The sequence below is a fragment of the Monodelphis domestica genome, chromosome 8, assembly GCF_027887165.1.
Source record: "Monodelphis domestica isolate mMonDom1 chromosome 8, mMonDom1.pri, whole genome shotgun sequence".
NCBI classification, from domain to species: domain Eukaryota; kingdom Metazoa; phylum Chordata; class Mammalia; order Didelphimorphia; family Didelphidae; genus Monodelphis; species Monodelphis domestica.
Genome location: NC_077234.1, coordinates 193,443,687 through 193,457,522, shown reverse-complemented (window position 1 = coordinate 193,457,522; position 13,836 = coordinate 193,443,687). Strand labels below are relative to the sequence as shown.

At 36.8% G+C, this 13,836-nt stretch overlaps 2 protein-coding genes across 9 annotated transcripts in view; one reads left to right on the top strand and one right to left on the bottom strand.

Moving 5' to 3' along the window:
• The window catches only part of C8H2orf49 (chromosome 8 C2orf49 homolog), a 34,840-nt gene that overhangs the window by 17,906 nt on the left and 3,098 nt on the right, over window positions 1-13,836 (top strand). The window lies entirely within an intron of this gene.
• FHL2 (four and a half LIM domains 2) overlaps window positions 11,174-13,836 on the bottom strand; it is a 114,979-nt gene continuing 112,316 nt past the window's right edge. For all 8 annotated transcript variants that reach the window (XM_016424889.2, XM_007501182.3, XM_056807379.1 and 5 more), the window contains one exon: window positions 11,174-11,948. In XM_016424889.2, coding sequence (XP_016280375.1) covers window positions 11,797-11,948 — 152 coding nt within the window. In that variant the 3' untranslated portion in view covers window positions 11,174-11,796. The remainder of the gene's footprint in view (window positions 11,949-13,836) is intronic.

Genomic DNA, 13,836 nt, shown 5'->3' with positions numbered 1-13,836 from the left:
GGGTCATGGGGAAATGGGTACACTAATTTGCTGTTGGTGGAGCTATGAATTAGTAAAGCCATTCTGAAAATCAATTTGGAACTATGCCTAAAAAGTTACTAAAGTCCACATTCTTTGACCTGGTTAGAGATCATAGGAAGGAAAAGGGCCCATATGTACACACACACACACAATAATTTATAAAAGCACTTGGAAACGAATAGGGTATGTATATTGAGGAATGGCTAAACAAATTATGATATGTGAATATAGTGGAATATTATTGTGCCTTAAACCACAAACATGACAGTTGAAGAGAAACCTTGGAAGACCTATATAAATTGATAGAGTATATCAAGCATTTTGAGAAAGATTTTTGCAGTAATGTTATAAAGAGAATAAATTTGAAAAACTTGAAATGATAAACCACAATATAGGACTGAAGATGCAGAATGAGTCAGTCTTGGACATGAGCAATGCTGGAATTCTTCCCGATCATATTCATTTGTTTTACTTTCAGTTACTGAGAGGGAAGTAAGAGGTAAAGAAAATAATTGCTTCTTAACTGAAAAAAAATAAGTAAAAAACTACAAAAAAACTTTCATTAGACTCTACCATCCTCTCAAGCTATTTTGCTATATATCTCTCCTTTCCTCATCCAATCTTGAATAAACTGTCTACATTTGCTGCACTTGCCTCTATTTCCTTTCCTGTTCTCCACTCAGTCTGCAATCTGAAACTGCTTTTTCCAAAACTATTAATGATCTCTTAATTGCCAAATCCAGTGGTCTTTTCTCAAACTAATCTTTCTTGACCTGTCTACTAAATTTATACTGTTGGCCCCTCTTTCCTCTGGAATACTCTCTCGTCTCTGGGTTTTAATGACGATAATTTCTCCTGACTCTCATTCTTTAGTCTCCTTTGCTGGCTCATAATCCCCATCCTGCTCTCTAATTGTTCCCTCAGATTCTACCTTAGGCCCTTTTCCCTTCTTCCTCCCTACTCTGAGTTACTCTTGGTAACTTTTAAGGTCCTGTGGGTTCAACTGCCATCTCTATGTAGATGATTCTCAGATCTATGTGTCCACTCTCCATTATCTGTCCTGAATCACTAATTGTTGTTTTTTAAAATACCCTTCTCTTCTGTCTTAGAATCATTACTGTTTTGGTTCTAAGGCTGAAGAGTGGTAAGGGCTAAGCAATGTGTCAAGTGACTTGCCCAGGGTCACACAGCTAGTGTAACATTTAAAATTAGTTTCTCTGCTAAAAGTATTATATTTTAGAGGTTTATTAAAGATTAAGAAATAAAGAAAATACAAAATAAGAAAGCATGTGCCTAGGCACAGAGGCCATTCACAGCCATTTACTCTACATCTTAAGAGACACGTGTGTCTAGAAGCGGAAGCAGAGAGAGAGTAGGCAATACAGTCAGTTTAAATACCCCTTTTGCTCTCGGCCCAGGTGAGGTCTTCCGGTGAGATTTCAGGGAATTCTGGGAACTACCAAGGACTTCTGGAAATTGAAGTCTGGGGTTCAAATCTCCATTTTTACACTAGGAAGTGTCTGAGGCCAAATTTGAATTCCAAACCACCCCTCTCTGGTCCTGGTTCTTGATCTACTTAGCCACCTCACTGTCCCCTCACTAAATGCTTATGTTACATTTCAAACTGGATGTCCCAGAGACATCTTGACCACAACATGCTGATATTGAACATGTTTCCCCCCCACCCTTGGTACCATTATCCTTCTAGTCTCCCAGTTTAGGAACCTAGCATTATTCTCGAATACTCCTTTACTTCATGTATTGAATAAATTCCAAATCTTGTCATTTCCATCTTCATGATATTCCTCATATTCAAACCATCCTTTCTACTCATAGCTTCTACTTTAATAGTTGAAGCCCTCATCGCTTCTCTTCTAGATTATTTCAATGGGCTTCTGATTGGTTCTCTGCCTTAAGTCTAAGCCAAGCTGACCATGTGATCCCAGATTCCACCAATGCCAGTTTCTTCCCATTGATTCTAGAATAGAATATACATTCCTCTGTTTTGCTTCAAAATTCTCACACAACTTACTCAGAGCTCTATTTCCAACTTCCTTAGGGCATTACTGCCCTTCCTGTACTTGGGGTTCCAGCCTATCTTTCTATTCTGCATCAAACACTCCATCTCCTGTCTCTGGGTCTTTGCACTGATTATTCCTGGCCATCCTCCATGTCTGGAATGTCTGCTCTTTAAGTCCACCTCTTAGAGTCCTTCTTCATTTTTAAGATGAAGCACAAGCACCAACTTTGGCAGGAAGCCTTTCCTGATTTCCCCCAACTATTAGCACTGTCCTTCCCAAGCCAGTTTGTATTAATATACTTTGTTTATGCTATCTACACATATAAGATCCCATGGAATACGTGGAAACAACATATACATATATATAATAGAAATTATGTATTTCTATCTATAACAAATTATAGAACTATATATCTCTGTATATTTCTCGTCCCCTATTAATTTGTAAATTTAGCACGTGTAAGAATTGTTTCATGCTTTTTACTTGTATCCTTAGTACATAGATAGCACTGTGCCAGGTACATAGTATATCCTTATCCATTCATTTCGGTCATGTCTGACTCTGGGGCTCCATTTGGAGTTTTCTTGGCAAAGATACTAGAGTGGTTTGCCATTTCCTTCTCAGGCTCATTTTTACAAAGGAGGAAAACAGGATAAAGTGACTTGCCCAGGCCTATACAGATAAGGAGTGCCAGAGGCAAGATTTTGTATAAGCCTTTACCTTCTGTCTTTGAATTGATACTTCCTATTGATTCTAAGGCAGAAGAGCAGCAAAGGCTAAGCAATAGGGGTTAATAGTTGTCCAGGATCACAACTAGGAAGTGTCTGAATTCAGATGTGAATCCAGGTTCTCCCAACTTCAAGCCCAGCACTCTACCCACCAGTTGCCCCTCTAAAATCAGACTTGAACTCAGGTCTTCCTGACTCTAGGCCTGACCCTTTATCCACTGTGGTATATAGCCAGGTAAATATGAATTGACTGTAGTCTGTTTGAGGAATGGCTTGTGGGAAAATAAGCAGATAAGACATCTAGTTTATGTCAGGCACTGTGTGAAAGCACTGGGAATACAAATGTAAGCAAGCAACTGCCTACCCTTAAGGAGCTTATTTTCTAAAAGGGAATGACAGCTCATAGAGAGGAGCTAAAAAGCTGGGGATGAGGGAGGAGCATGATTGAATTCCCTCCTGAAATAGTGGTCCAGGTAAAGAGTCATCATTTAGGAAAGTGGGGCCTCGGGAGAGGGGAGGAGGAGCAGGAGAAGGATGGGGCAGAGGCGATTGGAGAAAAACTACTAGTCTAATTTGATCAGGAGGTAGTGAGTGAATGGGAGTCAAGTGAAATATAGCTGAAAAGGAAGATAGGAGCCTGATTCGGAGTAGTTTTAAAATGCCATACCAGTTTATCTAGTTGGGGTTTTTTCCCCTTAATGACCACCTCCACTTAAGGTTGGTTGATGTATTTTCAGAGGAGGAGCACAACATGATAAGTATTTGTATTTTAGAAAGATAATGGGATTATATATTTAGAGCTGAATGGGCCCTCAGAAGTCATCTAGAGTGGTCTAAATGGGGTATGGAGTCAAGAAGACCAAAGTTCAAATCTGGCTTCAGACACTTACTGGTTACATGACCCCAAGCAACTCAATTAATCTCCAGGAGAAGGAAATGGTAATCCACTTTACTATCTTAGTCAAGAAAATCTCATGGACAGTATAGGTCATGAAGAATCGGACACAACTGAACAACAAAACCAATGGTATCCATGCCATGTAGCAAGATAAAGTCAAAATGGATACATTATTTAGAACTTTAGAAATAAATTAGGGAGCACAAAATAGTTTACCTATCAAACCCATGGAAAAGGGAAGAATTTATGATCAAATGACACAGAACATTAAAAGATGCAAAATGGATAACCTTGACTACAAAAAGTTTAAAGATTTTACACAAGCAAAACCAATGTAACCAAGATTAGAAAGGAAACAACAAAGGGGAAATTTTTTTTACAGCAAATATCTATTACAAAGGGCTCATTACTCAAATATGTAGAGAACTGAATCAAGTTTATAAAAATACAAAGCATTCCCCAACTGATAAATGTCAAAGGATATGAACAGGCAATTCTCCCCTACAGAAATTAAAATTATCTTTAGTCATGAAAAAATGTTCCAAATCACTATTAAAGAAATGCAAATTAAAACAACTCTGAGGTTCTATCTCATATCCATCAGATTGGTTAATATGATAAAAAAAAGAAAATGATAAATATTGGCGGGGATGTGGGAAATTTGGGACACAAATATTTGATACATTCTGGAAAACAATTTGGGATCATTCCCAAAAGGCCATAAAACAACATACCCTTTGATCCAGCAGTACCACTACTAGGTCTGTATCTGAAAGAGATTAAAGATAGGGGAAAGGATGTACTTGTCAAAAATATTTATAGCAGCTCTTTTTTGTAGTGGCAAAGAATTGGAAACTGAAGAGATAGCGATCAATTGGGAATTGCTGAACAAGTTGTAATATATGATTGTAATGGAATAATTTTGGTCATAAGAAATGACATACAAGATGATAACAAAAAACCTGGAAGGATATATGAAGTGCTATAAGTGAAGTGAGCAGAACCTTGAACACATTGTACATAGTAACAAAAATAATGTATGATGTATGATGATCAACAGTGAATGACTTAACTATTATCAACAAGGCAAGGATCCAAGATACCTCTAAGGGACTCATGATAAAAAAAAAAAGGCTATCCACTGCCATGGAGAGAACTGATGGAGTCTGAATGCAGATTGAACATACCGTTTTTCACTTAATTTCTTTCATGAGTTTTTTCCCCTAGAATAATTGGTATGTGTCTTCTTTCACAACATGATAAACATAGAAATACATATTGCATGAGAGCACATATATAACAAATCAATATTGCTTGCAGTCTTGGGGAAAGGGAGAAAGGAGAGAACATGGATTGCAAAATGTTAGAAAACGATTATTAAAAATTGTTTCTATGTGTAAATCTGGAAAAATATAATTTTTAAAATCCCAATGTTATCAAACTCAAATAAAACTAGGGTCATGAAACTATACATTAAAATCCCTGAGGGTCATATATTGACTTAGAAAATGACATGTTAACATTATGTTCTATTTATACATATACATTATGTATGCTTGTATATATACATACACATACATTATTGTTAAATGTTTACCAATTATATTTTAATCTGGTTGGAGTGAATAGGGAGTATTGTGGTCTTCATGGGGCCTGAGGGCTGCATGTTAGGATTAGGATTAGGAAACTGAGATCCCTGAGGTTAGATTGCTTGCATAAAGACACCAAGGTAATAAGTGTCAGGTGGAGTTTTAATCCAAGTCTTTTGACTCTAGAGCCAGGAGTTTTTTCACTGTACCACATCAGACTTGTGCATTAGGACAATTATTTGGGCAGCCATGTGAAAGATAGATTGGAAACAGGAGAGGAATAGAACTAGGGTGATCTCTTAAGAGACTTTTATAATAGTTATTTCTAGTCTTATTCGCCTTCATCCCTTAGTTTATATAAACTCATTGCACAGAGATAATCTAGCTAGGGCTTAATTTTTTTTATTGTTTGTAAATTCACCTTGGATCTTAACCAAAGGTGATTGGCCATATGCTACTCTATGTAGTGTAGGATAGCAAGGTCTATAAATGTATCATTTTCTGATTTCTAGATGTTTGTATGTTTTTGCTTCCAAAAGAAATTATAAACTTGGGAAACTAAATAGGATGGATGATGCTATAGACCAAGTTTGTATAAGAAGTAAGAAGCAGAGTAGTAGTTGAATCTAGGTCTGACCCCAAATCTCTTTCTATCATACCATGCCACTTGCATCAGACTGTTTAGTTTCTCAAGTTTTATAATTCCCAAGTTGATAACTTTTCTGAACCTGTTTGCATACCTACCAAATGAATGGATTGGATGAGATGGGCTCCAAATTTTCTTCCAGATCTAGTTATGATTCTATGACCATAAGATGTGTCAGAATGCCAAATTATAACCTTACTCCAAGGAATATAATGAAAATTGTCTTGTTTCTGGCATTGTATAGAATTCTGGTACTGATTGTTTTTTTCTTAATGTAGTTACAAATATAAGACATTTTTAGAATTTTAGAACTGGAAGGGAGCTTAATGATTTAGCTTATTCTCCTTATTTTATGTATGATGAAACTGAATCCCTGAGATGTTAAGCAAGTTGTCCAAGGCTATATGACTAGTGAGTGGCAATGCTGGTAGCAGAACTTGGGTTCTTCAATTCAGTCAGACAAGTATTCATGAAATGCTTGCCAGGCATTAGGCCAAAGTTTGAGGATGAAAGGCAAAAGCAGTCCCTGCCCTCAAGGAGTTTACATACCGTATGTAAATAACTAGCCACATACATGTATAAAAATATGAAGGGGGCAGGGAGAAGGTACTAGGTAGCTAGAGAGATGCAAAAAGGTTTCCTGTAGAAGATAGGATATCAGCTGAGTTTGGAAAGAATTCAGGGAAATTGAAGGTGGAAGTGAAGGAGCAGAGCATTCCAGGCTCAGGACATATGTACAGGGGTAGCTAAGGCAAAGCTATAGAGATGGAATATGGAATATCACATCTGTGGAACAACAAGGAAGTCGGTATAACTGGAATATCGAATGAATGAAGATGTTAGAAGACTAGAAAGGTAGATTGGGTCTAGGTTATGAAGAGCTTTAAAAGTTAGAGGAATTTATATTTGATTCCATAGGTAAGAGGGACCCACCAGAGCTCACTGAGCAGGAGAATGATGTGATCAGACCAATACTTTCTTTTTTTTTTTCAACCCTGAGCTTCTTCTGTCTTAGTAATATGTACTCTAAGACAGAAAGGCAAGAGACTTGCCCAGGGGCACAGACTTAGGACATGTTTGAGGCCAGATGAACCTAGGAGTTCCTGACTCCAGAACTGGCATGCTATCCACTGTGCCATGTAACTACCCCCATACCTACACTTTAGAAAGATGATCTCAGCAGCTGAGAAGGAGTAGAAAGAGATCTGTAGCAGGCAGAACAATCTTACAGGTCAAAAGATATAACCAGGAAGATTTCAGAAGTGGAAATCCAAGCAATCTATGGCTATATACATCCCCCCGCCAGTCATCTAAATCAGTAAAAATTATAGAAATGCAAATTAAAACAAATCCAAGTACAATCTCACACCCATTGACTTGGCGAAATTGACAAAAATGGAAAATGACAAATGTAAGAGGGGTTATGGGAAAGCATGTACATTACTACACTGTTGGTAGAGTTATGAACTCATTCTTTCTGGAAAGCAATTTGGAACTATGCCCAAACTACTACTAAACTATGCATATCCTTTAACTCCACAATACAACTACTAGGTCTATATTACAAAGAGATCAAAGAAAGAAAGAGTACCCATTTGTACAAAAATATTTATGGCAGCTCTTTCATGGTGGCAAAGATTTGGAAACTGAAGAGATGACCATCATTTGGGGAAAGACTAAATAAATTACGGTATGTGTTGACAATGGGCAATATTGTTGTGTAGAAAATAATGAAGGGGAACTTTATGAAATACCTGGTAAGACCCATATGAACATACATGCCAAATGATGGGAGCAAAGCCAGAAAATAATTTATACAATGACTAAACTCTCAAGACAAAAGAACTTTTAAAGACTTGGGAACTCTGATTAATACAATGAAACTAACCATAGTTCCAGAAGACTCATGATGAATATGTTATTTACTCCAAGATAGCTCAAAGTGCAGATTGAAACACTTTTTTTTTTTTTGCACATAGCTAGTGCAGAAATTTATTTTGCTATATTTGTGATGGGTTTTGTTTTTATTGCTTTCTCAATGGATAAGGGAAGGGAGAAATGGGAGGGAGAGAATTATCTGTAACTAAAAATAAAAGAAAATAGTTTTTTTTTAAAGGACTATTTCAGTAGTCTAAGCAAGGTAGTCTAGGGTCTAAACTAGGGTGGTGGCTCTGTAACTGAAAAGAAAGGGTTCAAATCTGAGAGATGTTGTGAAGGTAGAAATGACAACATCTTACAATGAATTGGATATGTAAGGTGAGTGAATCAGAGTCAGGAATGACCCAGTAGTTGTGGATTTGGATGCCTCTGGAGATGGTAGTACTTTCAATAGTTACAGTGATGTTCATATAGGATTAGTGTTGTAACATAATGTTAACTACTAATTTGGCAGTTGATGTCAGCAGTAGTTTGGCAGTTTGTGGTATCAATAAATTCCTATTGATTTGAATAGTTTTCAGATGGAGAAATCAAAGGCATCTATAGTCATATGAAAAAATGCTTTAAATCACTCTTGAGAGAAATGCAAAGTAGAACAACTCTGAGATACTACCTCACACTTATAATATTGGCTAATATGACAGAAAAAGAAAATAATAAATGTTGGAGGGGATACAGGGAAATTGGGACACTAATACATTCTTGGTGGAATTGCAATCTGATCCATCCATTCTGGAGTAATGCTATTACTCAAAAGATTCTAAAACTGTGTATACTCTTTGATTCATCAATACCATTGTTAGGTCTATATCACAAAGAGAATTTTTAAAAAAGGAAAAGGACCTATTTGTACAAAAATATTTATTGCAGATCTTTTTGTGGTAGCAAAGAACTGGAAATTGAGGGACTGTTCATCAATTGGGGAATGGCTGAACAAGTCGTGGTATATGATAGTGATGGAATCCTATTGTGCTATAAGAAATGACAAGCAGGATGATTTCAGAAAAATCTGGACTTAAATGAACTGATGCAAAATGAAGTGAGCAGAACCAGAAGAACTTTGTACATAGTGACAGCAATATTCTTTGATGAACAACTGTTCAACAACTAGAATGACCTAGCTTTTCTCAGAAATGCTGTGATCCAAGACAAATCTCAGAGACTCATAAAGAAAAAATGCCCTCTGCCCTCAGAGAAAGAACCGATGGAGTCTGAATACAGACTGAAATATACCACATTTTCTTCTTTTTTTTAAATTTGAGATCTCTACCACAAATGACTAATATCGGGGAATGTTTTACATGATTGCCCATGTCTATATCAGACTTTTTACCATCTCAGGGGTGGGGAGAGCAGAGAAGGAATGAGGAAGAGAAAATCAGAAAAGGGGGCAGGATAATTTTGAACTCAAAATTTTAAAGAATGAATGTTAAAAATTATTTTTTTATATATAATGGGAAAATAAATATTTAAAAATGTAAATGCCTATTGAGTTTTTAAGCAATTAAAATTTAGCTTTTGAGGCATAAAGGTGTATTTATTGGGAAAATTATAGTAAACATAATAGCACATAGGAATATTTAGCTACAAATGGTAGCTCAGTGCTAGGTGTATATATATAGTCTTTGACCATGAAAAACTTCAAGCGAATAAAGCTATGACTTTGTTCTCTTTATCATTAACTCCAATTAAGTTTCAATCTGAGCTTGTTATTTACTTTAGACATTATGTGATCATAGCACATCATTCAGATTTCTTCTTTTACTTTTTTCACATAAAGAGGTAATCTTCCTTGCCAAGGCTAAGCCCTCTACTTGTACCATTGATTGCACTTCATCCTGTCTTCTCCAGCAGATTGGTCTCTCCATCATCTCAATTCTCTTACTAATCATAATCTCCTCCTGTCTGTCTCATCTTGTCTTTTTCCCTGATGTCTACATAAACACCTATATTTCTTCCCATCCTTAAAAAACCCTTGGTCTGTCCATCTCTCCTTTTTGTGGCTAATGACCTTAAGAAAGCTGTCTACAAATGGTGCTTCTTCTTTTGTACTTATCACTCTGCCCCAAACTCTGTAATTTGGTTTCTGACCTCATTTTTCAACTGACTGCTCTTTCCAAAGTTTCTGATGATCTCTAAATGGCTAGATCTAATGACCTTGACCTTTTTTCAGCTTTCATCCATCTTGATCTCTATGCAGCCTTTGATACTGTCAATCACTCTACTCCTTAATATGCTCTTCTCTCAAAGATTTTGGGAAACTGCTATCTCCTGGGTTTCTTCCTACCCACCTGGCTGGGTTTCTCAGTCCTCGGTCATTTAGGTCATGCCTACTAACCTTGGATACTCCCAAGGCTCTGTCCTGAGGCTACTTCTTTTCTCTTTCCATATTAACTTCTTTGTTGGGAGCAGCTCCAATAGATACAATGACCATCTTTCTTTAGATGATCCTTTTATTTACTCATTCTCACACTCTTTTTCTGGTCTTTAGTCTTCTAGCTCCAATTACCTATTGGGGATTTTGAATTAGATGTCTTACTGACATCTCAGCATATCCCAAACTGAACTCTAATCTCTTCTCCTAAGTCCTCCCTTCCTCTGAACTTTTACCATTGAGGGTACCATCATCCAAGCTTCCAACCTAGTTTTCATCCTCACATCCATTCATCTCATATATCTAATCTGTTGCCAACTCCTGTTAAAACATCTCTGCTATATGCCCTCTTCTCTGACATTGCCATCTGACATTCTCTGACACTGTTACAGGCCCTCATCACCCCACACTTAGACTATTACCATAACCTCTCCTAGAAAGTCTCTCCTAAAGTCTTTCCTAACACCAGTCCATCTTTTACTCAGCTCTCTATTTCCCTATTGATTCCAGGATCCTTTTTTTAGGTTTTTAAAATTCTTCACGTCATGACCCCTCCCTTCCTTTTTAGTCTTTTTACTTCTTACTATTCTCCACATCCTCTATGATTCAGTGACTCTGGTACCCTTGTCATTCCTCACATTCCATCTCTCTCTACCCTATGTATTTTCCCTAGCTCCCCACCTTCTGCAAGAAGTCTTTCCCAGTCTCCCTTAATGCTAGTGCCCTTAATTTATTCTGTGTATATCTTGTAAGTAGTTATTTGCATGTTGTCACTCTTCCCATTAGAAAATGATTTCTTTGAGGGTAAGGATTGTTTTTGCCTTCCTTTGTGGCCCAGGATTTAGCTCAGTGCTTGGCACCATAGTTAAGTACTTAATAAATGCTAGTTGCCTTAAAGCTACACATTTTAAACAAAAATATTGAGGGAGAAACAGACCAAATAAAAGAAAATGTGAGATTGGTGGCTGACATAATTTTTATTATTTTGAAAATATAAGGCATGATGCAATTTCAGTTATCACGGGCATAAATGATCATCTGATCATGCAACACAGTAGGTGCTTATTATACAATACTCCTGCCTTCAATGATTAATCGTTTTGCACTGTGTGGCACAAAGTTTTTGTTCTGATACATACACATTCTAAACCACACTTACTCTACACCTTGTATCACATGTGGTTACACAGTCCATGAACATCATTCTCAGCTAGGATATTCCCTTGGAAAGATTTAAAGTCTTATGTTGACTACACCATCTCTTCGCATCAATCATTCAGTCAAAGAAAGAAAATTAGCTCATATTGATCAGTTACCTATCCACCCTTGGATCTGCCTCAGATACAGAAATTCAGAACCACTCCCCCGGCTACCGCTAGAACAAAAAGTATTAGCTGCTTCCTCTGGACTTGTCCAATCCAGGGAGGAAAAGTTTTATAGATGTGAAGCCCACTACAAAATCCATGAAGAAAGTCTGCATGTGGCTGATTAAAGCTAGTACACAACATAGGCATATTTCAGAAAAATATATATATGTATGCACATATTTGGCAAGCACAGCTTTCCCCCTGTTTTTGACCTTCAGATATCTTTTCCACACTCTGGGCAAAGGATATCATCCCGCTCAGTGAGGAAGCCACGTCCGACTAAGGACAGGGAACACTTCTTGCAGTTGAAGCAATCGTTGTGCCACTGGCGTTCTTCAAAAGAGATATACTTTGTTCCTCCAAGACCTAGTGAAAGGAAAATTTGCATCAGATCAAGGAGTAAAGGCATAATTAACCAGGGGCTTCTTGGGCTGATGAGAAAACGGAAACAGAAGGAATATTCACCCATGACTAATGCTTAAAGAGGCATATGGAAGGTGGGGTCAATTTTTGCTCAAGGGAAATTAAGTCCCTCAGCTTGCTTGCTTGGTCTTTCCTATTGTCTATTTCCCACAAACATCTTTGAGGGAATTGACTGACTGTGACCAAAAATCACTGTTAGAAAAAAATAGTAGACTCGGAAAAGGATAAGTTAGTTGACAAATATTCATTAAGCACATACTATATGTTAAGCACTGAGATTACAAATATAACTAGAAAGAAAGAATGCCCTTGTCCTCAAGGGGGCAATAGAGGAAGACAACACAGAAAAGGAAACTAAAAGGAATGAGGGATGGGGACAAAAGTACTCCACAAGGATATTTTTAGGTTCAGTATGTCATCTGGAAACAAAATGCAATCTGCTATAATTTCCAAACAGGCAAACCTTCTGCAATTATTAAAACAAATTCTAGAGAAATTTTGCATATGGGTTGAAATTACAGAGGAACCTTATGGGGGTTGGGGTGGGAATGGATCTAGTTTAAAACAAAATGTCCCTATAATATTTGCATTAAGAGAAAAAAAAATCCTTTAGTGCTGAGTAACTCAGGCAATATATAGTGCTGGACCTGGAATGAGGAAGAACCAAGTTCAAATTATACCTTAAAGTTTCCCCACTTACACAGATATTAACATTTACCTTCAGGGGTTATTATAAGGATAAAATGACAAAATGTATTTAAAATGATTTGTAAACTGTACAGTGGTGTGATTATCTGTCAATTTATCTATCTGTCTATTATCTAGTTCTTGTTGTGTTGTTTTAGTTGTGTCATGACCCCATCTGGGGATTTTTTGGAAAGGTCCTGGAGTGGTTCACCATGATGAGGAAACTGAAGCAAACAGGGTTAAGTGACTTGCTCAAAGGGTCACACAACTAGTAAATAATCTGAAGCTAGATTTGAATCTAGAAAGATGTGCGTTCCTAACTCCAGACCCTGTTGTATCTCCTATATCACCTAGCTCTCTCTCTCTCCTGCTCTCTCTTTGGTTCTCTCTCTCTCTCTCTCTCTCTCTCTCTCTCTCTTTGGTTCTCTCTCTCTCTCACATACACACAAACACATATGCATGCATGTGTGTTTGTATGTATATTATTATTGCTATCAACTGATTACATTAAATTTTGGCCATAAATTCCCTCCAATTTATAACAGATTGAGCATATCAGTCCAAATCCTACAACTCTTTATTAATGCATTTTAAACAATTGATATCCTTTTAAAAATATTACCTTCAGTTCACATGAAATGATAGAGTAAAAGAGAGACAAGAAAACAATATACATAATGACTATAAAAATATAAGTAGAAAGAACAACTCCACACAAAAAAATCAAACGTAAATGTTGCAAAGTTATAAATAACAAGCATGGCTCAAAAGAAGAGACATGAGAGTACTAGCTCAAGCCTCCATTTCGAGGAGGTAGAAAGTCTACAAGTATCTCACATTGCACATGATTTTAGACTTTTTCAAAGTATTGATTAGTTGTACTGATATTTCCCTTTCTCTTTCCTTTTTTCATCTTTTAAAGTAGTATTTCTTATGTAAAATGGCTCTCTGGGAAGGATGATGGGAATAATATGAAGTAAAAAACAAAAGATATCAATAAAAATTAATTAAATAAATTAAATAAAATACCACCTTCATTTCCATATGTACCTCCCCTACCCTCATGGCTAGCATTTTTTTAAGTTCAAATTCTGCCTTGTTTTTTTACAAAATGGTTTGATAAAATATTCCCTCACACCCTCAT